The sequence below is a fragment of the Hylaeus anthracinus genome, unplaced genomic scaffold (assembly GCF_026225885.1).
Source record: "Hylaeus anthracinus isolate JK02 unplaced genomic scaffold, UHH_iyHylAnth1.0_haploid 11994, whole genome shotgun sequence".
Taxonomy (NCBI): Eukaryota; Metazoa; Arthropoda; class Insecta; order Hymenoptera; family Colletidae; genus Hylaeus; species Hylaeus anthracinus.
This window is the reverse complement of record NW_026534341.1, coordinates 11902427-11926172: the sequence shown is the minus strand read 5'-3', so window position 1 is coordinate 11926172 and position 23746 is coordinate 11902427. Positions and strand designations below refer to the sequence as shown.

The 23746-nt window shown below is 33.7% G+C and overlaps 1 protein-coding gene across 1 annotated transcript in view; it reads right to left on the bottom strand.

Moving 5' to 3' along the window:
* Positions 1 to 23746, bottom strand: part of LOC128888553 (sodium-dependent dopamine transporter) — a 32088-nt gene that overhangs the window by 3742 nt on the left and 4600 nt on the right. The window contains exons 2-11 of the mRNA XM_054145519.1: positions 21850 to 22023; positions 11860 to 11994; positions 8138 to 8456; positions 7429 to 7567; positions 6872 to 7006; positions 3068 to 3171; positions 2210 to 2447; positions 1210 to 1338; positions 742 to 942; positions 233 to 400 (exon numbers count right to left, since the gene is read on the bottom strand). Coding sequence (XP_054001494.1) covers positions 233 to 400; positions 742 to 942; positions 1210 to 1338; positions 2210 to 2447; positions 3068 to 3171; positions 6872 to 7006; positions 7429 to 7567; positions 8138 to 8456; positions 11860 to 11994; positions 21850 to 22012 — 1731 coding nt within the window. The 5' untranslated portion in view covers positions 22013 to 22023. The remainder of the gene's footprint in view (positions 1 to 232; positions 401 to 741; positions 943 to 1209; positions 1339 to 2209; positions 2448 to 3067; positions 3172 to 6871; positions 7007 to 7428; positions 7568 to 8137; positions 8457 to 11859; positions 11995 to 21849; positions 22024 to 23746) is intronic.

Here is a 23746-nt window from a genome sequence, read left to right as displayed (position 1 = left end):
GACAAAATTCACAAAATGGCGCGTGTTGAAATGTAAACGTCGAAATTCTATATGTTTTTAAAACAATTTTTTCGATGAAAAAAATTGTTAACGTAGTTGAAATATGAACGAATATATCCTCCGATTTTCGCTGGGGTAGATGTTACGATTTCTTTTTTCAAGTAAATCCGAAAATTAAGGTAAAAAATCGCGTTTTATGGTGGAATTCCGTCTTTAAGATTAAGATAATTACCTGGATGAAGCTGCCGGGCGTGACGATGATCTTGTAAATTGCGATGCCGGGTATCATGGCAATTGAGGAAGTCGCGATTAACCAACCCAGCACGTTTGCCCAGACTGGGTAGACGTAATCCTCGTAAGTCAGCGGTTCGTAGCCCATTAAACCGTAAACGATAATAAACTACAACAGCAGAAAAGATTATTTTCAAAAGTACCTTCGTTAATTTCCTTCATTTTCCTTATACAATGAAACAAGATGACTCGAATACTATCTCTAAGTTTTTTTTATTAATTTTGGAAATAATAGTGCAGTGAGATAAGGTTATTTTGGACATCACCTAACATCGGGCAGTTAAAATTAATGTATAATATAATTAAAATGAAAAAGAAAAGATTTGTGAGGAGAAAAGTGTGAAAAAATATAAAGAAATAGCTAGTTTTATGAAATATACGATAGAAATATACCAGAAGAGACAAGTGGATATATTCTTCTAACTTTATTTTATGTGAAAGACAGTATACCATGAGAAATATCGGGGCGACGAATTTCCAGCAGACGCGCCAATATATTCCAGGTGAAAACCCGATCATGTCTTTGATATCCGCGCAAAATCTGTCAGCTCCATAAATCCAGCTGATGGCGATGGCTTCCGCCAAAACTGCGAATAACATTGAGTAACCCGCCGCGTAACGATCCAACAGGTGGAAAAAGTAAAACCCGCCCTGTGGAAAATCCAAATACAATTTAATAATTAGATTCCTTAAGAGGGAAAAATCATAGCTTTATTCATTAATTTTTTTTAGAAAGCAATTGACTCGTTAGAAAATCTGTTTGCAGACGTCTGTAATACATATATCGAGTAACAAAGAAATAATTTATCATTTAGGTTTTTTTTAAATAAAGTGGCAATGTTGGGGTCATTACTCGACAAGTCATACTGTGTCTGCATTTTATAGTTTATTGCTGGTTCATTTATTTATTTACTTTACCTGGGAACACGACGCTAATCCAACGAGGAAGTACAATGTGAAAAGGAAAGCGACGAAAATTTCACGATTGTTCCCGATAATAGGAAACTCGTCGCTGAGGGCTGTTATTATGGCTTCAGAACCTCCAAACTATAAAAAAAAAAGATACATATCCTTTAATCAATGATACAATCTAGAGATATAGAGAGATATATACAATATAAAGTAAAGACTATTTATGATAGACTTTGTTGGTAAGAGGAATAACTTTCAAAGTGTACAATTACGGTAAATACCTTGAACGATAAATATAATAATACAATGAAATATAATATAAAATAATTCATCGCAATAAATATTGTTTAACACTAAAACTATCAGGCTCAAACATATCTATTCTACAAAGAAGTATATCTTTGTAATTAGAGAGGGAAGAAGCAGACTAATTTATGAATAAAATTAATTCTCTAGTATAATACAGTGGGTGTAGAATGTATTCGTACATCGATCAATTTCCTAAAAAACTTTTCTGTGAAATTGTAGTTTATTAACTTATGAAATTTTAAAAATTTAACACTTGTACGAATACTTATTGCTTATTGTATTCTGTATTTCTATCGATTTATTGTTTTTTCTTGTTGATTTCTCAATTATACAAAATACCTAATCTTTTCGTACTGTATCTATTCTAGACATTTCCAAGAATATATAGAATATCATTGTTTACAAAAAAAAGTTAATAAATCACAATTTCACATAGTTTTTTTTGGAAATTGATCGGTGTACGAATACTTTCTACACCCACTGTAATTGTCCTCAAATATTGCAGTGAAGATACTACTAATAATTGAGTAACGTTAAAAAGTAGTTTCAAGTACATGGGTCAAATTGACTGGCTTGATAGGTTTAGCGTTAAATTTAAAATGAAATTGATTATTACTAATTCAATCGGAAAATAAAATAATATAAAATAAAATCCTTCAAGAGACAACAGTTAATAAAACTGTATTAATATCTATACCGAGCTGTCTAATCCAAGAGTGAGCAGCATCATAAAGAAGATGAGTGCCCAAAACATGGACCCTGGCATTGTAGCTATAGCAGCAGGATATACGATAAAGACTAGACCAGGACCTTCGGTTGCTACATCCTGAATGGACTTTCCGCTTGCACGAGCCATATATCCTAGCACAGAGAAGATCACGAATCCAGCAATGAATGATGTTGCGCTGTTGATTAGACTGGTTAGTAACGCGTCCCTGGAAAGACAAGCAACAGGTAAAGCTTCAAAACATTTGGCGAAGGCTACTTGTTGATCTGTTCTACGTGTATAGGTGAGACATGTACAGGGAGATACTTTATTCGTCGAATACATTTTCTACTATTACTATAAAAGCTAAAAGAAAAGAAAAAATAAAACAATAATAAATTGAACATTTACTGAATTTAAAACACTTAAGTTCCAATTTAACACGTTCACTGCCAGACTGATACTCTTGAAAATTTCTACTGTGATTAACTTTTGTTTACGGACTATTGAGATTTCAAGAAGTTCAAGAAGTTCATTCAAGTTTATTTTCATTGATATTTAACTCTCACAATTAATTTGTTTAGTTTTTCCGTGAAAAACACCCATATATGGATGACGTGGTGTTCAATGCGTTAAACTATAAAAACTCTTATTTAATAATCTCTCAGAATCAACCTTTCCCCAAATAATCTATTCAATGGCCATTCTAAAGATTTGATTATTTGTTAATAACGATTCTTCTTCGTTTTTTTTTCCACTTCTGAGCGAGCACACCTTCTGGTTTCTGTTTGATTTGTGTATAAATGATTTGTCCCTGCAATGAAGTTCGCTAACACGCGTATATCTTACTTGTAAACGTTGTTGTGATATTTATTATAACTCGCATAAGCCAGCAGCACCCCAAAGCCCGGCCCGAGGGAGAAGAACACCTGTGTTGCAGCGTCTACCCACACCTAAAAAGAGATTCAGTGTTCTTATGCGAAAGTTCCGGAATGCTCTCGTAAAATGCATTTTATAATTAAACACAGAATTGCTTTATCATCAAACATAATACAAATACAGGGTGAGTCCGAAGAAACAGAACACCTAAATATCTCCGTTACATTTCGTTGTACAAAAGAATTTCTTAGGACAAAGTTACACTATTTGAAGAGCCACATGTAACGGTACAAGGGACAAAATTTTCAAGGTCTTTTTTTTTTTTCATAAAATTTCAAGGTCATCGACGTTTTTTTAAATGGAATGATATATTTTCATTAACGTAATGTTGTAGCTGACAAAATAACGAATTCATCCATGTACTACAATATGACCTACAAATGACCTTTAACCCAGAAAATTGGAATAAATAAAATTCAACGTGTAAGATTCATTTGCTTTATGATGGACGATTACGATTAGGAATCGGCCTAATTTACGATTAGGAGATCTTTCTCCATAAATGAAAATCATATCAATTTTATTTTCTTTCGGGTAACGCATCGTAAAACGTACATCGACAAACTGATAGACTGGAAATCTTACGAAACATTAGAATTAGAAATCAGAGAGCAAGAACTGATCAGCAGTTGTAAACAAGAATGTGTACAAACACATAGATAAAGGTATATCATAAATGTCTTCCTGTCAACGCCGAATTTGTTATTATGTTGTGTATTGCGATAAATTTGAATGTATAGCAGCTCAAGTTAATATTAATTTGAATATTCAAAATATTTTGAACATTTTGCGTAACAGGAATAAAGCAAATGAATCTTACACGTTGAATTTTATTTATTCCATTTTCCTGGGTTGAAGGTCATTTGTAGGTCATATTGTAGTACATGGATGAATTCGTTATTTTGTCAGCTACAACATTACGTTAACAAAAATATATCATTCCATTAAAAAAAACATCGATGACCTTGAAATTTTATAAAAAAAAAAGACCTTGAAAATTTTGTCCCTTGTACCGTTACATGTGGCTCTTCAAATAGTGTAACTTTGTCCTAAGAAGTTCTTTTGTACAACGAAATGTAACGGAGATATTTAGGTGTTCTGTTTCTTCGGACTCACACTGTATACATATGTATATATATATATAAATTTATTATATAAAATACGTAAATTAAATATATTCTACTCCATTTGTATACCATTTGTTGGAGTTTCTCTTCTTAAAAGAGAAAGTTTCCGTTACGAAAACCATTTCTGCGCGTTTGGGTTTCTTTCCTAGACACAAGTCAACAGGGTACAGCTGCGTCCCATCTTGGCTTGTTTAGACAAAGTTTGGGACCGATAGGGTCTATAGTTCAGTAACGAAATTCTTCGTTCCTGACCTCACTTTCATTCATTCGAGCTGTTTCTAGTGACCAGAACAGACGCACTCTACCGTGTGTGTTCGAATAAAGTTTTTAAAGTCAAGTTAAAACAGAAGTCTACTCATTCATTCCACCACCTATATTCCAATACCATTGAATAACAAGTCCATTGTTGAAAATCCTTTATATTCGCAGTGTTCATATACAATAGTACCACTCAATATTAAATATTCATAGACAAACTTTAATATATACGAATTAAAGGATGTCGCAGTCTTAAACAAACTAATATTCATTATACTTTTCTATTCTTTCCTTTAAAGTTTAACGTTTGCTAAAATAACATGTAAAACTAACCAAAACAAAATACAATTACACCTTGCAGTATAGTGTGGGTAAGAATTTGTTGTACAACCTGCAAGTGAGTGATGTTATATACAGAAATAAATAAAAAATAAAATCTAAAACCTTTGCGATCGAATACAACTCGAGTGAAAGGTGTCTGACAAATACTGGTTATTTCTACTAGCGCCAGCCAACTGGTTGAGAGGACTAACCGAGACTCATTAATAATATCTAATCATTTTCAAGCATTACATTGAGAACACAACTACAATCATGAATTATTAAAAGATCGAAGTGTTAACCCTTTGTGCTCTAGGCATTTTTCTATAAAATCAAATCCAGCCCATTTTTAGAACAAATTTCTGTAATATCAAGAACTCTACTTCAGTTAGATATAAATGGGAGAATTAATACTGAATTAAATTGTTTTGATAAATAAATCCTGGCATTCCTGGTGATCAGTCTATTACGAAAGTTATATATTAAATTTTGTAAAAACCTTCTTTAAAAGCGTCATGTCAACAAGGAAATGAATTACCATGAAAAGAAGGCGGCTGTAAAATGGTAAATTTTAAGAATCAATAAATTTTCTTGGTCGCTGTATAAAATCCACTTTAGCGAACCAGAAAACGCGTCCGAGCCGCTGAAGAGAAATGCATTCCGCTTATGACTGCCAAGAGGGTCGAACGTGCGGTTCCAGGACCGTGGACTGACCGAACTCTAATGGTCATTATGACAGGTACACAGAGTTTCCATTTTCAGCGTCGTCGGATAAACCTGGCACGTTTCACTCCCCTCCAAATAATTCTCGCGACGCTGCTCGACTTTCACAGACCCTCTTTATATCAGTGCATTAACTTCTTGGCCCTCGGTTTTTTATTCTTCCCCATGGCCACTGTAAGTGGCCACTTCATAACACTTCATAACTACGATCATCCGCTGGAAAACGTTTCATCGGACACACGGTGAATGCGAGAAAGTGCAAACGCATCTAATGGGGTGGTTCTTATTCGAATGATTTTTTAAATCTAAATTTGGATGTATTAGGTTGTCTCGAAAGTTTCTTTCGCGAATTGCACTCAATTATTTGATGTGGTCGTGTTTATATAAATAGACAATCTAATTTCATGGATATTCATGTTGTAACAGTAATGGAGCAAAATGAATCGTGGAAAATTCAGTAATGTAACATAAAACATAAAATATTGTGGATGTATTACTTATTAATCAAGCGAAAGAAACTTTTGGGACAACCAAATATATTTTTCTCTATATGTTTAGATAAAACACAGCAAATGGTTTTATGTCGTGCACTCCCTAAATACCTTGCGAATCCGTACAGAACAATTCCTGCAAAATTTCAGCTTTTTATTATTAGGTAGACTGGAAAGTAATGTCGTTACTTTTACATTAAATTCAAACAAATTTTCAATAAATTTCTATTTTTAATCAGTTATGCAATCGCCGTCGTTATCAACAGCCTTTTGTTATCTATTGTGCAAATTTTCAATGCCAGATCGATCAAAATCAACGAGTTGAGTGATAAACAAGTATTTAAAAACGACGTTACTTTTCAGTCCACCTAATATAACGTTTACCACGTGCCTTAAATATTCGAAAGTTTTAAATGAGGAAAATACATGCGATTTGTTGCAATCGGTTACTTTTTTTTTTTACAACTCTGGCAGAAATTGATGAAATAATTTGTAATTTTGTAGAGTTGTTACTTATAATGTATAGGAAGAAGCCCTGGATATTTCAAATTTTTATTTTGATTATTTCCTTGTATATTAGCCTTGTGAATATGAATCTGTTTTCTCCACTTCAAATAATATTCTAATATTACCTTGAATGTTTTAAATATGAACTTATTTATGATTTTATATAAATTATTATTTAAAGAAGAATTTTGATATATTTAAACTAATGTAAAAAGAATGGGAAGTTTCACTAACGGATATGTAAAAAAATAATAAAATCTAGTGATATTGAAAGGAACTTTGGTTACCTCCGCTTTCGTGATGGCTGAAAAGTTCGGGTTCAGGTAGTATCGAATGCCTTCTAGACTTCCTGGCAGCGTAACGCCTCGTATAAGTAAAATTAGTAGAACAGCATAAGGAAACAAAGCTGTGAACCAAACTACCTGTGACAAAAAGTTAATTTTCTCCTCGTTGGTACAATCATGAATTATTAAAAGATCGAAGTGTTAACCCTTTGTGCTCTAGGCATTTTTCTATAAAATCAAATCCAGCCCATTTTTAGAACAAATTTCTGTAATATCAAGAACTCCACTTCGAAAAGAAACATCTACGAACATTCACGACTCAATGTATTATTATTTCAATTATTAATTAGCTGTATTCTGATATAATTAAAATTGAAATTGTACGTTCATAAAATCACTTTTAAATTACATGTGTCGCCCTAGAGGCGCCACTCGAGCGCAAAGGATTAATAGATTAAGCTCACGACTGGAAATGAAGAATAAATAAAATAACATTCGGGTAACTTGAAATGAAAAAATGTTTTAAACAGTAAAGTTTGCGTGAAATATGTAGATCTCACCTTGCCAGAGGTAGAAATGCCCTTCCACAAAGAGAAGTAACAGATGATGTAGACCACCAGCAAGCACAACGCTATGTCCCACTTAATTGCCCCAAGATCGTGCAAGCCTTCACTCTCGTGAAGTTCCAAAATGGCCCGACTTTAAACAGAGTTATCGGTCATCATGCATAATTACTTCTTTCCCCTTTATTTTCACCATGACTTGTGTATTAATCTTTTGCCACATAAATGGATTAAAAGTGGCCTGACTAAACTAAATCACTTTCCAAATATGACAGACGTTCTTCTCAAAAGAAATTCTTCTTGTTGCATATTATTCTGAGGATTAAATCTTCCTTCTTTTCGTTAAATTTGAAGTAAAGAAATAAACAAATAATTCGATATTTGAATTACCTATTATTTCAACTGAATTGATATTACATGTACTTTAAAATAACTGTATCGAAAATAACGGTTCGAAATCAATTATTTCAAGTAGTTAATTCTTACTTTCATTTCAATTAAAATTCACCCAGATCTGAGAATAAATATATTTTTGAAGGATATCATCTTAAAGTATCAAAGGGTTGCAAACAAAATTGTCAGATATTCCTCTTAAAGTTTCTTATGACTCTACGAAATTTTATAAAAATCCAAGTTCCCTTTTGAAACAATGGGACATTGTAGAATTAAAACACCATCCAACAATAAGGCTGAAGAGTAGACTTACTGGAAATATTCCTGCGCGGCACTCGTGTACCACGTATTATTGTATCCTTGATTCGAGGTCCTGTCCAAGTAATCTTCAATGGAGGACGAGTTGCTCGAGTCCCTCTGATCGAACGATTCGACAGGAGATGTATCGTCGAACGTGTAAGAAACATTTGCATCGAATGCACGACAATGCGGTGTGTTCCACGGATTGTCGCAGGTGGTCCATGGTAAGAGGCTGGAGAACGAAGCGAAGAAATATCTCAACGCCCACGCAATGATCACGTTGTAGTAAAAGTCGACGTAGAATGCGATCAGAGCCACGGCGTATCCGATTCCTGGTTAAAAGAAAAAATAGAAGAGAATGAAGTCGAAACAAGTAAAATAATTAAAAAATGGTTGCGACATTTTCATTTTGGGTGTGTTGTTTTCTCAACACGAAAAATACATTCTACAACTTGTTTCGTTTTAATAGTAGACTGTTAAATAGTAGACCTATCTACGTCTATTTTTTATTCTGTGTAATTAACCCCTCGAGAGACGCATTTTAAATGGATTTTTGTTTGCTTTAAGGCAATAATTGGGGTCTACGAACACGCTCGTATATATAACTTTTCGCGTACAATTTTGTATTGGAAAAAATCATTTGTTATCACTAGACTGCGGATCTTTATGCAAAATAAAATCTTCGCGAACGCGCCTACAAAAGTTGAACCTGAATAGGAATTGATTTTATTCTACAAATATTATAACATGAACTTTACTTTCGATCTTTTTTATATTCTGGCATATTGTTTGCATTTCGTAGTTTCTTGCATATTCGAATTTCCTATAAATGCATAAAGTTCCGCAGTCTGGTCATCACCAAATAATCAAATATCCAATAAAAGACGATGTATGTTTCATAAAGATCCGTTCAACAGATTATTGTTAAAAAATTCGTAAAGAAATTCCTCATTCTCAGCATCCTGTACCAGGTTCAAGACTTTTCATTAAAGAACTAATTAAATTAATTTTGAAGGTGAGGTAGTAAAAATAATTTTAAGTAAGATTCATGAATTTACCAAGGTTAACGAATTAAATATTACGACAAGTGTTAAATTATCCAATCTCCAATAGCCTCCAGACGAAATTTTCACTCTGTAGAACTTGTCACGAGTTACGTATTAAACTGAAATTATAAATGATAATTAGGTAGACTGGAAAGTAATGTCGTTTCTTTTACATTAAATTCAAAGAAATTTTTAATAAATTTCAATTTTTAATCAATTATGTAATCGCCTTCGTTATCAACAGCCTTTTGCCATTTAGTGTGCAAATTTTCAACGCCATATCGATAAACATCAATGAGCTGATGAGTGATAAACAAGTATTTAAAATTGCACAAACGACAAAGCCACGGAATTAGTTTCTACATCTAATAATTTCAGATAACGACATATCTGATTCTACAAATGGGGTAGTCATCTAGAAAGGATTAAAAATCTCCGGGGACGTGTTTTATATCCCAATTCCCGCAGCCAGAGAATATTCCATTATCCCGCGGGGAAGGTCGGCTTCAACGACGAATCAATTACGTCGTTCATCGATGCGGATCAAAAAGAAAAAGCACGTAGGAGACAAGAGACTTCTGCGTTTACATCGATCATCGCGGCTGCCCTAGTTGAAATCGCTGCGATGAAGCAGGAAATCGACGGAAATGGAGGCTCTCCTCGAGTGCTCGTCCACCCTCGGATTTTCCCCGGATTTATACGCGTTACATAAAACACCGTACAGAGCACCAAAGTGTGGAATAAAAGAAAATACACTCAGTGTGCCTAATGCGTCCTTCATTGCCAGAGACGATGGTAAAGTGCTTTAGGAGCGTTTTCAGAATTCTTCTGATAGCCGTTCAGAAAAATCTTTCGTGGTGCTGTTACTGCCATTGTCCAAGGTCATTTGCTACATTCGACCAAGTGGAAAAATTCGACGTTATTACTTGGAAATTCATTCTGTACTTTTTCTGACACCTTTCAACGCTTTCTGTGGCTAAGGTGACTGTTGCAAGCAATGATTTGTCCAAATTTTTTGTGTTTCGTTAAGGCAGTCACGAATTGAGAGGGTTTTTAGGGATCTAAAAGGGAATCTTGCTCCTTTAAGGAGGAGTCTGGTCCAGCTAATGTATTTTTCTAATCCATATAATTTCCAGATATAATTCATTTTTATTATTGAAATTTTTTTTACATATAAAGGGACGTTCAAAGAAGAAAATTTGACAGTGTAGATTTAATTTGAATGTATACATATATAGATATACAAGTAGTTGCAAGGAAAGGATTCGGTCAAAACGGTAGGACGCATAGCTCGTCGAATTTTTATCCGATTCACTTGATTCAACGCTTAAATCGAAGGTAGTTAAGTTTATATGCTAATGAACCTCGACTCTTAATGAATTATTATTATAGCATAAAGTTATTGCAAAATAACGGCCGACATGTATCGTTCAGTTTCATGTTTTTTGCCACCATTTTTGCAATTAACAATTTTTCTTTGCAAATGGAGGTTCATACGCATTTTACGTACCTACTAAAGAAAAAAATTTTCTGATTTTACCTATCAGATGAATCCTTTCCTTGGAACTACTATATCTACATATATATATATATATATATATATGCATACATTCAAATTAAGTCTACACTGTCAAATTTTCTTCTTTAAACGTCCCCTTATACGTAAAAAAAGTTTCAATAACAGAAATTAATTATATCTGGAAATTATATGCAATAAAAAAATACATTAGCTGGACCAGACTCCTCCCTTAAGGTCTTCAAATACGGTCTTCATTCTTTCAAATACTACAATGAGTTTCGATAGTTACTTTATTCTCGATTTGTTACGGTTTTTCAATGCACTAAATAATTTTCTATACAATTTTTTTAGAGGTTAAGGTTTCCATTAAAAATTCTGTAATACCAACAAACTTCCCTTCTCCTGCTTTTCTTATCGAAAGGACCTGTCACTTTGATCAAACTCTGACCCTTAAGAATTCTTAAGTAGGAATATACTCCATTGTATTTTTGTTTTGTTGAAAAAACAAGATCTTAAGGCCCCTTTTAGGACACCTGCACTCTCGTTACTTTAATATCTTCACAGGACTTTGCTGCAGCCATTCGAGGTAATATTAAAACGGTAAGAAGTTGTTTATACATTTCGAAAGAACGAGAAATTACTGAAACAGGAATTTTTGTCTCTCTGACAATGATTACGTGCTCTTGCTGTTGTTGGGATACGGGCTACCATGTCCAAGTCAAACGCGATTCCACGTAATATAAAACAAAAGTTATCAGATTTTACTTTGAACTGTCAAAGGAAATCCTCTTTTCTTGCAATTCGAACAAAAGAGTACAATTGAGTGCTCCTTTGAGCGAATAAAAAAGGTCTTGCATTTAATTGAGAGAATTCAGGTGTGATCAAATCTTTTTTAGATAATCTCTCTTTAAAATTAATTCATTCATAATTATTAAGAAATTAGGAAAGCTCAAAGCTTTAGGAATTTTTTTAAATCATCGAACTAAAAAGTGAATAAATTAGGAATACGTAAAATTACGAACTTCGGTTACTATAAAAATGAAGAATGCACGAACTAGGCCCTTGGAAACCATGAAATTGATTGTAATTTATGAAATAATAAAACTTTATCGTGTAATTGGAATTAATGCTGGTTAGGAGTTCAGGAAATGTGAATTGACGTCTACTTACCCTTTAGAAGTGGCACTATACGACCCCAGCAGGTGATCGCACCCTTTCTATTGAACTGGCCTAGGGCGAGCTCCATATAAAAGAGAGGAATTCCACCTACCACCAGCATTATGCAGTACGGGACCAGAAAGGCACCTGTCAACATAAATCAATCAAAATTTAGTCCTTCTCGCTTAATTAAAATAATATCATTTCACAATTTCTATGTAGAATGAATTGAAAAAATTGCCAAATACTCTCGATAGCGCTTGGACAATTTACTATATTATTAAAAAAATGCTTGATTTAAAAATTTGTCGATAACCAAGCTAGGAGTCGCCGCGTAACTTTGTTAATTTAAGATATTTTTAAATAGAAAAATTGCGAGACATGCACCAAGAAACATTCTTTCGAATACCCTAATACTTATAACCAGAACATTTTCCGTTTGTCCAGAAAAACTTCTTAAATATGCACCTCTTCCATAACGATTCAATCCAATTATCTTTATTTATAGTGTGATCCTAACGGACCGTTTACACTTTTCCTGTAACATTGTTTGAGTGATAGTCCTGTCGGACTGTTAACATTTTTCTTGGTCCGGTCTTGCTTGTGCAGATCCCAAGTCTTACACATACGTGTTTACAATTTACCAGCTCTACACATCAATTACATAGCTATATATAATATAAGAAAATTAGAAAAATAAAGAATCTTATCAAAATAACATAAAGGTGAATCATCTTCCATTCTACTCATATTTCTAAATTCACCGCTTTTGTAAATGATATATTGCTCTATATATCTTTGGTTTATCCAGAATTATCAACTTATATACATCCTCTCCTACGTCTTCTATTTCCTTTTTCAGCTTTTCTCTGAACTCTAGTCTATGAAAATTGTCCAAAGGACATTCAAAAACCACCTGGTTTATAGTCTCTTCTCCCATACCACAATCACAACTTCCATTTTCTAAAATATTTTTACGCGCTAACGATTCTTTTAAATTATTAGGTCGTCCCAAAAGTTTCTTTCGTAATTTCCACTAAATTATTTCGTGCGGTAGTGTTTATACAAATAGGCAATCTAATTTCTTAGATGTTGACGTTGTAACAGTAATTGGAGTCAAATGTACACAATTCAATAATGTAACATTAGACATAAAACATTGTGTATGCATTACTTATTAATAACACGAAAGAACAACCGAAAGACAACCTAATACAGGCTGAGTCCGAAGAAACAGAACACCTAAATATCTCCGTTACATTTCGTTGTACAAAAGAACTTCTTACGACAAAGTTACACTATTTGAAGAGCCACATGTAACGGTACAAGGGACAAAATTTTCAAGGTCTTTCTTTTTTTATAAAATTTCAAGGTCATCGATGTTTTTTAAATGGAATGATATATTTTCTTTAACGTAATGTTGTAGCTGACAGAATAACGAATTCATCCATGTACTACAATATGACCTACAAATGACCTTCAACCCAGAAAATTGGAATAAATAAAACTCAACGTGTAAGATTCATTTGCTTTATTCCTGTTACGCAAAATGTTCAAAATATTTTGAATATTCAAATTAATATTAACTTGAGCCGCTATACATTCAAATGTATCGCAATACACAACATAATAACAAATTCGGCGTTGACAGGTAGACATTTATGATATACCTTTATCTATGTGTTTGTACACATTCGTGTTTACAACTGCTAATCAGTCTGAAGACGTTCTTGCTCTCTGATTTCTAATTCTAATGTTTCGCAAGATTTCCAATCTAACACGTTGAATTTTATTTATTCCAATTTCCTGGGTTGAAGGTCATTTGTAGGTCATATTGTAGTACATGGATGAATTCGTTATTTTGTCAGCTACAACATTACGTTAACGAAAATATATCATTCCATTTAAAAAAACGTCGATGACCTTGAAATTTTATGAAAAAAAAAGACCTTGAAAATTTTGTCCCTTACACCGTTACATGTGGCTCTTCAAATAGTGTAACTTTGTCCTAAGAAGTTTTTTTGTACAACGTATTGTAACGGAGATATTTAGGTGTTTTGTTTCCTCGAACTCACCCTGTACAATGATTCGCTCTGATTCGTGAAATGGCTCTAATAACTTCTCTGCTTAAAATTCTCTTGTATTTATTAAACCAAGGTGCATATTTGCTTCTCTTTTTATTATCCCAAAATGTTTCAAACTCTTCCATAACGTCCTAGATAGGCTTCCCCCTTTAATGAACTTTCCCCCTTAAATGAAACACCCCGTATGAGATAACACCCAGAAAGGAAAAACAGCGATATAAAGGGACGAAAGGGTGGTGAAAATTCGATCTACGTCCTCGACAAAATCGTGTTCGTTCAATTTAATTGCGGTCATCCGGAGAAACGTTCAGATTCTTATCATCTTTGATGACATTGGTGTCGCGTCGAGGGTGTGGCGCTAAGAGGGAGGAAAAAAGAGTGATGTGCGAGCCACTCGCATCACCGTGTTAGCTGCATAACTGAATTGCAGAATATCCAGGGCACCAGCGACAGCGAGGTGCTTTTAGGTGGGTAATTCGATAGCGAACTTTCGAAAATGTGGCAAGGTGGAGCTAAAATGGCGATTCAGCAGATGAAGCTGATTCGCCGAACAATCGGTGGAATGTGATACCGAAAGACTAACAAGTGTGAATTTCCAAAAATCAAACAGGATAGACGGATAGATGGACGAGAAGTACAAGGAGCTCCCTCGAGGATTCGAGTTTTTTTTCTTTCGATCGTTTATTAATGGACTGGGAATATTTATGCAAATTCATATTTTGATATACACAGAAAAACAGAAAGGTAAACTAAAATATGTCTTATCTTCTAAATGTTGTAATGTGTATATTATTTAAAAAATTTTATATATTTACGCATTTGTACATAGTCTGCCAAATTTGTGTATATTTACACTCCTGATAAATGCATAAATATCCACAGTCTAATTTATTCGGTATAATCAATGTCATGATAATGTTTACGCATTCTTAACAAACAATATAGAGTTTCTTCGTTACACGAGCTATAACAAATTATGATTGTAAAAAATTTGCTTCGTTTTTCACAGATAAATGAATAAAAAAAAACATTAAGGGGCACTTTGATCGAATTTGTTCGTCATCGAAAGGGCAAAAGTAATCTGGGCAACAGGGTAGCATGAGAAGAAGGGAATATTCTTTCTTAATGCGATTACGTCTCCGTGGTTACGAGAGAGAATTTATCGGAAAGAAAAAGGATGGAACCGTGGGAAGGAATGTGCAGTGTATTTGAGAGGATTCTCGTTTCAATTGGAGAAGACAGCATATCCGTGGTAGGTTCCTTGATCTGTTCATTTCAGATGAACTGTAGGATATTTTTTAAGAATCTAGAAATTGTGAAAGAATTGGAAAATTTGAGTAACGTAAAAATCCTAATATTCTCGATACACCTATTTCGCTGTTGCTACGAAATATGCTAACGAACCTTGCTTTAATTAAAGTTTTAGTAATTTCACTTGTAGATCACTAATATTTTAATAATAGCGAGCCATGATTTTTTAAATAATTTATCAAGATATTCCTATTCTCTGTGCTTGCCTTGCGATTCACACACGCGTCCAACGTATAAAGAGATTTCCTGTCTATGTCACAGGCAAATGTCCGGTTTTAAATAACATTTCCGCTCAATTTTCATCCTTTGAGCGCGGGATAACGCTCTGACCGTTAACGCTTTGTGTTTGACACGTGGAAGTGTCCATGGGATACGACAATTCCTTAACCTGCCTATTTCTTCGATTTTACAGAATTACTATTAACACGATTCTTAAAATGCTTTATTTTTTATGGATTTTTAAATGGTCTACTGCTTGTTAAATTAAATTTCTATTTAGTTAGTGAAACGATATACTATTCTAGAGTTTACAGTCTTTGAGATAGTCTGTGGTGAGTACGAAGTAGAATTAAATGTTAACCACTCATTCTATTAAATGAAAATTCTCTTATCCAAATATAGTAGGATGCTTGGCAATATTTCAGATAAATAATAAGAGTCCAGCAAGATTTCACTAAATATTAAGTGAACCGGAAAGTAATGTCGTTTTTGCAATCTTAAATACTTGTTTATCATTCATCAGGTCATTGATTTTTATCGATCTGGCATTGACAATTTGCACACTAGATGGCAAAAGGCTATTGATAACGGAAGCGATTATATAACTAATAATTAAAAATAGAAATTCATAGAAAATTTGTTTGAATTTAACGTAAAAGAAACGACATTACTTTCCAGTCCACCTAATAGTTCATCGAGAAAAATTTAATTCCAATAATTGGAGCTCTGACGAACGAAATTGTATTTTTGTTCTTTATCCGGAGAGAACAACAGGATAAAACAAGGGTATTACCCCCTCGACAAGAAAATTAATCTTTGTCCACGAGAAGAAGCAGGCTATGAATGATTTGTTTAGATATAGAGAAATTTAAATATCTCAAAGACTTTAGAGAGAGCTCTAAGCAATACAAACGAATTCTATAAACCACAATCTATTAGTCCAAATGTAATAAAAAAAAAAAACCAAATTGTTTCCCCTTCCCTTATTTCTATGAAACCTGGTCAGTTTCTGTAACGACGTCAACTAAATCTGTGTAGGACGCGGCAACGCGTCGCGAAATATTCACGGATCTCGGCAAAGAAGAAGCGCGAAACATCAGACGAAATCACGCGACATAATGGGGATCGCGTACGGTGGCATGCAGCAGGTAGAGGCGTCGCGAGCGTCCATGATCAAAGGCCGGCCCGAATGGGAAATTATAATTAATTAAGGTAATTGGAAATTAGCGACCGATCTTGCCGGTACTAATGGCGCGCCCTACTCTCCTCTCAATTGAGTTAGCAGCCGCTTTTGAGGAGGCCCCGTATCGCTGATAGTCGGCCCTAATCGTATTCCTACGGGTAGACTCGATAGAACGGTTAATAGCATAGTCGTCGACGAGGGTAGTCTTCCAAGTCGTTGCGTGCTACTTGATGGAGTCGTTATTAGAAGGTTTATACAAGAGAGCGAAGTTACACGACGCGACCGGGAAGGATGCTTTGAATTCGGGCTCGAGGAAAATGAAAAGCACATTGCGAGTATTGTTTGCCAGACACGCTGGACTTCGCTGTTTTCCAAACTGTCCGATTGGAGTTGCTTCCACTATTTATATATTTATACGACTACCGATCGTGGAAGTTGCCAGACAAGCTATGATACTGTAACAGACTGCAGATTTTTATGCATTTATAGGAAATTTGTGGGTGCAAAAACTACAAATGCGCAAAGTATGCAATAATACAAAATAATATTGAAAGTATAATTCGTATTATGTGAAAATTGCAATTCAGAATTATCCATTAAACATATTTTGCTGGAATGTCCAATTGGTGAAAACATCAGAACCTAAGTAAAACTTCCTGTAGATATTAAACAATGTTTAAATGAAAGAAAACATGTAAAAGGAATAATAACTTATCTTGGGAAGATCAAAATAATTAAAGATATTTAGTATGTAATTAGTCTTAGGTAGCTTAAAATTGTTAGATCGAAGAAAACCAAGTGATGTATGTGAAATACAATGTAATAAGACACAAAATATAACAATGCATTGCAATGTGGTCGCTAATGGCTAAAAACCTGATGTGACATTAAATAAATAAATTAAAAAAAAAAAACATTCGTATTATAATATTTGCAGAGTAAAATACATTTTTGTTTGGGTTTGATTTGTGTATCTGTTATTCTTTTAAATGGAAATGGATATTCTTTTGCATAGACTGAATACTTTCGTCATTCTACATAAAAAAAAGTATTGGAGTAAAATGGAGAAAACATAATTCATTTACGAGATATTTTAAATATTCTACACATTTATTTAACGTATTTTATTCAACATTTTGTAACTGTTTCCATTACACGATTAAGGTGATTTTTTACCACTTTACCCTAATACTTCTTCTATGCGAAAAAGATATTCCATTAAAAAAAATAATGTAGATATCGATTGCAGTTACACCATGGCATTCATAAATATTGGTAAATCTGAGATAATGTGCACAAATGCAAAACTACATATAAAATTTTACAGCAATCAGAAAATAAAACATACTTTCGTTTAAATCTTCATCCCTAATACGAATCACACGACAAACAAATATTGTTTTTCCCCAACATATCAACATGTATCATGGAAAATTCATTACGAATAAAGTTACCAAATAAATTGGAAAGCAAATGATACAGTTTAGTGAAATTGCTAACGATAATTTAGCGAGAATTAAATCTTCCAGAACGGGTAGCAATCTTCCGAGACGGTTCCGCGACTCTTAAATTACTCCTTCGCTTTAATTTGGTTCAATTTCGAGTCCTGCGAACGCTTTCGCACATAAGTACCCCCGAGAGCGAAATCTAAATCTCGGGGTCATTTTCCACGAGGTAAATGCCAATTAGCCGACCGGTTAACGCCGTATTACTCGGCTGCAGAAGTGCATTATTCGATACATCTCGCCGTTGCAGCAGCGAAATAACGCTTAACAACGTTACGAGACATCAGCGTGCCAAAATATCAGGATATTGATATAAAAAAAGAAACGAGAATCGAGGCGCGACAGGTTACGCGATAAGTTACGAATACGTTTAAGGAGGAATGATTTGCTGTGCAAATTACTCGGGAGATTTTTATCAGGGTTTGTGAGATTACGTAATCGTTGCAATTTATTATGGCGTTATATGAAAGAATTGCCAAGTATGATTGAGAGAAAATTGAAAGAGTTAAGGGGGGTGTCTGGTCCAGCTAATGTATTTTTCTAATGCATATAATTTCCAGGTATAATTAATTTTTGTTATTGAAACTTTTTTTACATATAAAGGGACGTTCAAAGAAGCAAATTTGACAGTGTAGATTTAATTTGAATGTATACATATAGATTGTATAGAATTGAATGTATAGATATAGTAGTCGCAACGAAAGGATTCGGTGAAAACGGTGGGACACATAGCTCATCGAATTTTTATGCGATTCACTTGATTCAACGCTTAAATTGAAGGTAATTAAGTTTATATGCTAATGAACCTCGACTCTTAATGAATTATTATTATAGCATAAAGTTATTGCAAAATAACGGCCGACATGTACCGTTCATTTTCATGTCTTTTGCCGCCATTTTTGCAGTTAACAATTTTTTTTTTGCAAATGCAGGTTTATACGTATTTTACATACCTACTAAGAAAAAAATGTTTTCTGATTTTATCTATCAGATGTTTTCCCAAGGCTCCACGTATCCCACCGTTTTGACCGAATCCTTTCCTTGCGACTACTATGTATATCTATATATGTGTACATTCAAATTAAATCTACACTGTCAAATTTTCTTCTTTGAACCTCTCTTTATATGTTAAAAAAAGTTTCAATTACAAAAATTAATTATATCTGGAAATTATATGTATTAGAAAAATACATTAGTTGGACCAGACTCTCCTCTTAAGAAGAAGACGAGAATAAGATAGCTAAGGGCCGAAGATGTTCTGATAGTTAAATGGTTATTTAATTTTAAGGTGATCGTGGAGTGAATGTGTTTCTAAGAAGCTTCCGAAAGAAAAGCTTGTGCTGTCAACCAACAATTAAAAAACGAACTTCATGGAAGTGGACTTGAAAGTCACAATAGGTTTCAAAAAGTTTAAATTAATACAGTACCATGTGAAAACTGACGGGACTTATGAGTCTCCCAAATTTATTGCTTCTTGTTTGTTTTCCTTTTTTTTTAATATGTATAATCATATAACAGTATATGTATACGTGTAAATGTAAATGCATGATTATAATTCATACTTTTGACTATTTAATATATTTCTGATTAATGTATTTAATGTATCATTCATTTCCCATTTTAGCGTTTACTGTTATATAATTATATCTTTTTACGTTATTTCCAGTTATTATACATTAAATATGAATTATACATACAGTGGGTGTAGTAAGTATTCGTACACTAGTCAATTAAAAAAAAAACTATATTCAATTGTAATTTATTAACTTCTTTTTAATAAACAATGATATTCTATATATTCTTTCAAATCTTTACAATAGATGCAGTATAAAAGAAAGTAGTTATTTATATAAGTTGCAAAATTAGCAAGAAAAAACAATAAATCGATAGAAATATAGAAGCAATAAATATTCGAACAAATATTAAATTTTCCAAACTTCATTAAAAAAAAACTTGAAGTCTACATTAATTTATAAATAATTAATACTTCGTGGGATATCATTTTGATTTTATAATTGCTGCAACTCTTCTAGGCATTAGGTAAATTAACTAAATTTGATGTTATTCAGGATGGGATCTTCTTCCACTCTTGTATCAAAACATTTTTTAAGACTTCTATGCTGTAAATTTCTAATTCGTACGAAGCAATAAACTGATGCGTTTATAATACAAATTCTACTGTAAATGGCTCGTTATAAAAACCAAACGAATATTTATTGCTTCTATATTTCTGCCAATTTTTCGTATTTTCTTGTTAATTTCGCAAATTATATAAACTAATAATTATTGTTCGGACTACATCTATTCTAGAGATTTTCAAAAATATGTAGAATATCATCGATTATAAAAAAAAAATTAATAAACTACAATGTCACAAAAGTTTTTTAGGAAATTGATCGACGTACGAATACATTCTACACCCACTGTATAATTCACACGTCTAACTAACTATTCCTGATTAATATATCTAATCTATTAATTATGAATTGAATTCCCTGAAAATATTTCAAGGATTCGAAATGATTCAAATGATCTAACATCGTCCTCCTCTTTAAATTACTCCATGAAGTTTGAAATTGGACAAGCTAGCCCGATGGTTACCTAGTTCGTTTAATTCCGAGAATGTCAATTCGCAGATTTCAAGCTTAGCAAGTTTAGCCGTTGCGAAATCTAGTTACACCTTAACGAGTTTCTAACGTTCATAAATCAACCGCGATGCATATCGCCGGCGATTAGGAAACGATATAGGTACGTTTTCAACTGGATTTAACCGTTGAAAACGTATCATAGCGTTGGCGTTCTTGAATTCTTTCTTAATTATTCCACGTTCTTCCGATTAGAACGTTAAGCGATCTCCATCGAAAACCGCGAAACGACAAAAAAATTGATAGACGTAAAGGTTAAACTTGAAGACACGGATGAAAGGAGATCTATATGAATAAAAAAAGTTAGTTACGACGGGAAATTGAGTCATGTTTGTTCAGATAAATGAAACTCGTAGAAAATGATCCGATCCGCAAGGTAATCCATATTAAATAGCATAAGGAATGCAGTATGATTCATGGTACTGAAATTGTTTGCATGAGTGCAATTATTTTTAAGATTTAACATTCTTGCACAGTTTTGCAGATAATAATGAGTAGACTACGGATCTTTATGCAAAATAAAATCTTTGCAAACGTACCTACAACACTTCACCCCAAATGCGAATTTAAATCATAATATAAACATTACTTTGAATATTTTTTTATATTATTGCATGGTATCTGCATTTTGCAGTTTTTTGCACATTCGAATTTCGTATAAATGCATAAAAATCCACGGTCTATTCGTAATTACATTTGGGAAAGAATCAAGAGTGATATTAACCCTTTGCGCTCGGGTAACGCCTCTAGGGCGACATATGTAATTTAAAAGCGATTTGGTGAATGTACAATTTAAAATTCACTTACATCAGAGCACAACTAATTAGTAATTGAAATAATAATACATCGAGTCATGTACGTTCGTAGATGTTTTTCTTCAAAGTAGAGTTTTTGGTTTCACAGAAACTTATTATAGAAATGGACTAGATTTCATTCTATAGAAAAATGCCTGCAGCGCAAAGGATTAAAAATGATATTGAATATGACTTTCCCTATCGTGATAATATTTTGAAGAATAATAGGAAACTTTGGCTAGAAGCATTGAATTCACTTACCACCGCCGTTTTTGTAGCACAGATAAGGAAATCTCCACACATTGGCGAGGTCAACAGCGAATCCGATGACAGACAAGAGGAAGTCGACTTTGCCAGACCAGGTCTCCCTGCCATCGACGCCGATGTCCAGCTTCGGAGGATTCTTCACCACCCTCGACGACATGTCTCGCTTTCCTGCAACAAATCGATCAATTAATCTCAATATTCTCAATCACCAACATCATCGAAAACAGATTAACGATTTCAGATTAACGATTCTAGAGGTCCTTAGTGACAGGAGAGTTGTAAATTTATAATTAATACCTCTTTATAACTTTACAGTCATGGATTTATTACATCTACATTATAGATACCTGACTTTCAATATACAGTCTGTGTAATAAGTAGACTGCGGATCCTTATGCAAAATAAAATCTTGGCGAACGTGCGTACAAAAATTGCACCTAAATAGGAATTTATTTTATTCCGCAAATATTATAACATGAACATTACTTTCAATCTTTTTCATATTCTTGCATATCGTTTGCATTTTGTAGTTTCTTGCACATTCAAATTTCCTATAAATGCATACAGATCCGCAGTCTAGTAATAAGTATTCGTACAAGAACCAATTTAAAATAAAACTCCATACATTTATTTTGTATCCATAAATTTTAAGGGATGAAATAATTCGCCAACATTCCTACATATTTATAAAGTAGATTTTACGTAAATTGAAATTTATTACTTTTGACGTTAACCTCTTATTTCTTTTCTTATTCAGTTTATTTTAAATTGCTTGCTGAACGAATTCTTCTTACACTGACTGTGTATACATATCATCAGTATATATTGATTGTGTTTACACTAAATATTTGATAATTCCTAACAGCAGGATAGTTACAATTTCATAGAGCGAAATATTGTGTAGTTTAACACGAGCATGGCCGACTGTTTTTGCTCCCGAGCCGGAATGGAAAAAAAAAATATAAGTAAAAAAGTAATAAGTATGACAAGTTTTAATGGTTTATAACGGAATCTTTTTTTAAAAATATACAAGTACCGGGAATTCATTCGATTAATTACTAGAAGTTAAATGGAGGTATTGAAAAATTGTTCGCAGGCCGTATGAATTTATTACCCGGGTCGGATCCGGCCATGTATGTTGGCCCATGCCAGGTTTAACATATTGGTCGGCACGTCACCCAGAATTGGATGACAGGACTTTTCACGAAGGATGTAAACAAATTGATTCCAAAGGTGATGCAATAATAGAAATAAATCTAGAAAGATTTGGCGACGTTAAAAAATGAAATACCACGATAAATGTTAAATTATCTTGTCTTCGATAGTCTCGAGACTAGATTCGTACTTTGTAGCAATTTTCACAAGGTTTAACGTATTGGTCGGCACGTCACCCAGAATTGGATACGAATTTAGATAGCAATTTTCACAAGTTTTAGCCTGGCAGCCAACGTGTTGAATGAAGCGAAAAACGAATAAATGTGATACTATTGCGTTGGGTGTGTAGTTCAATTACTGGACTTCGCGATCCTTATAAATAAAATTCACCTATTATATTATTATTTTGCAAATCGAACGCGACGGACAGTGACGAAAAAGGGGGCAAAAGAGGGGGGGTATCGAGACGCGTGCGAGCGCGGGCGCGGTCGCGTGAGTAATTTGGCGACGACAAGTTATCGATAGCCCTTCAAGCGACAACGCTTAAGCTCCGAGCGAGGCTCATTGTGCCCCTATGACGGGTTGTGGACAAACAGCGTATATTTCAAAGGCGGCCGCGGTGCCGGTCTCGAGGGGACTCTGACTCTCGACGAGGGGTTTTCTGTCACACGCACTGATCCACGCTTGTCTATAGATCGACCCGATTAATTGATATTCGGCGGTTATTCCCAAACGT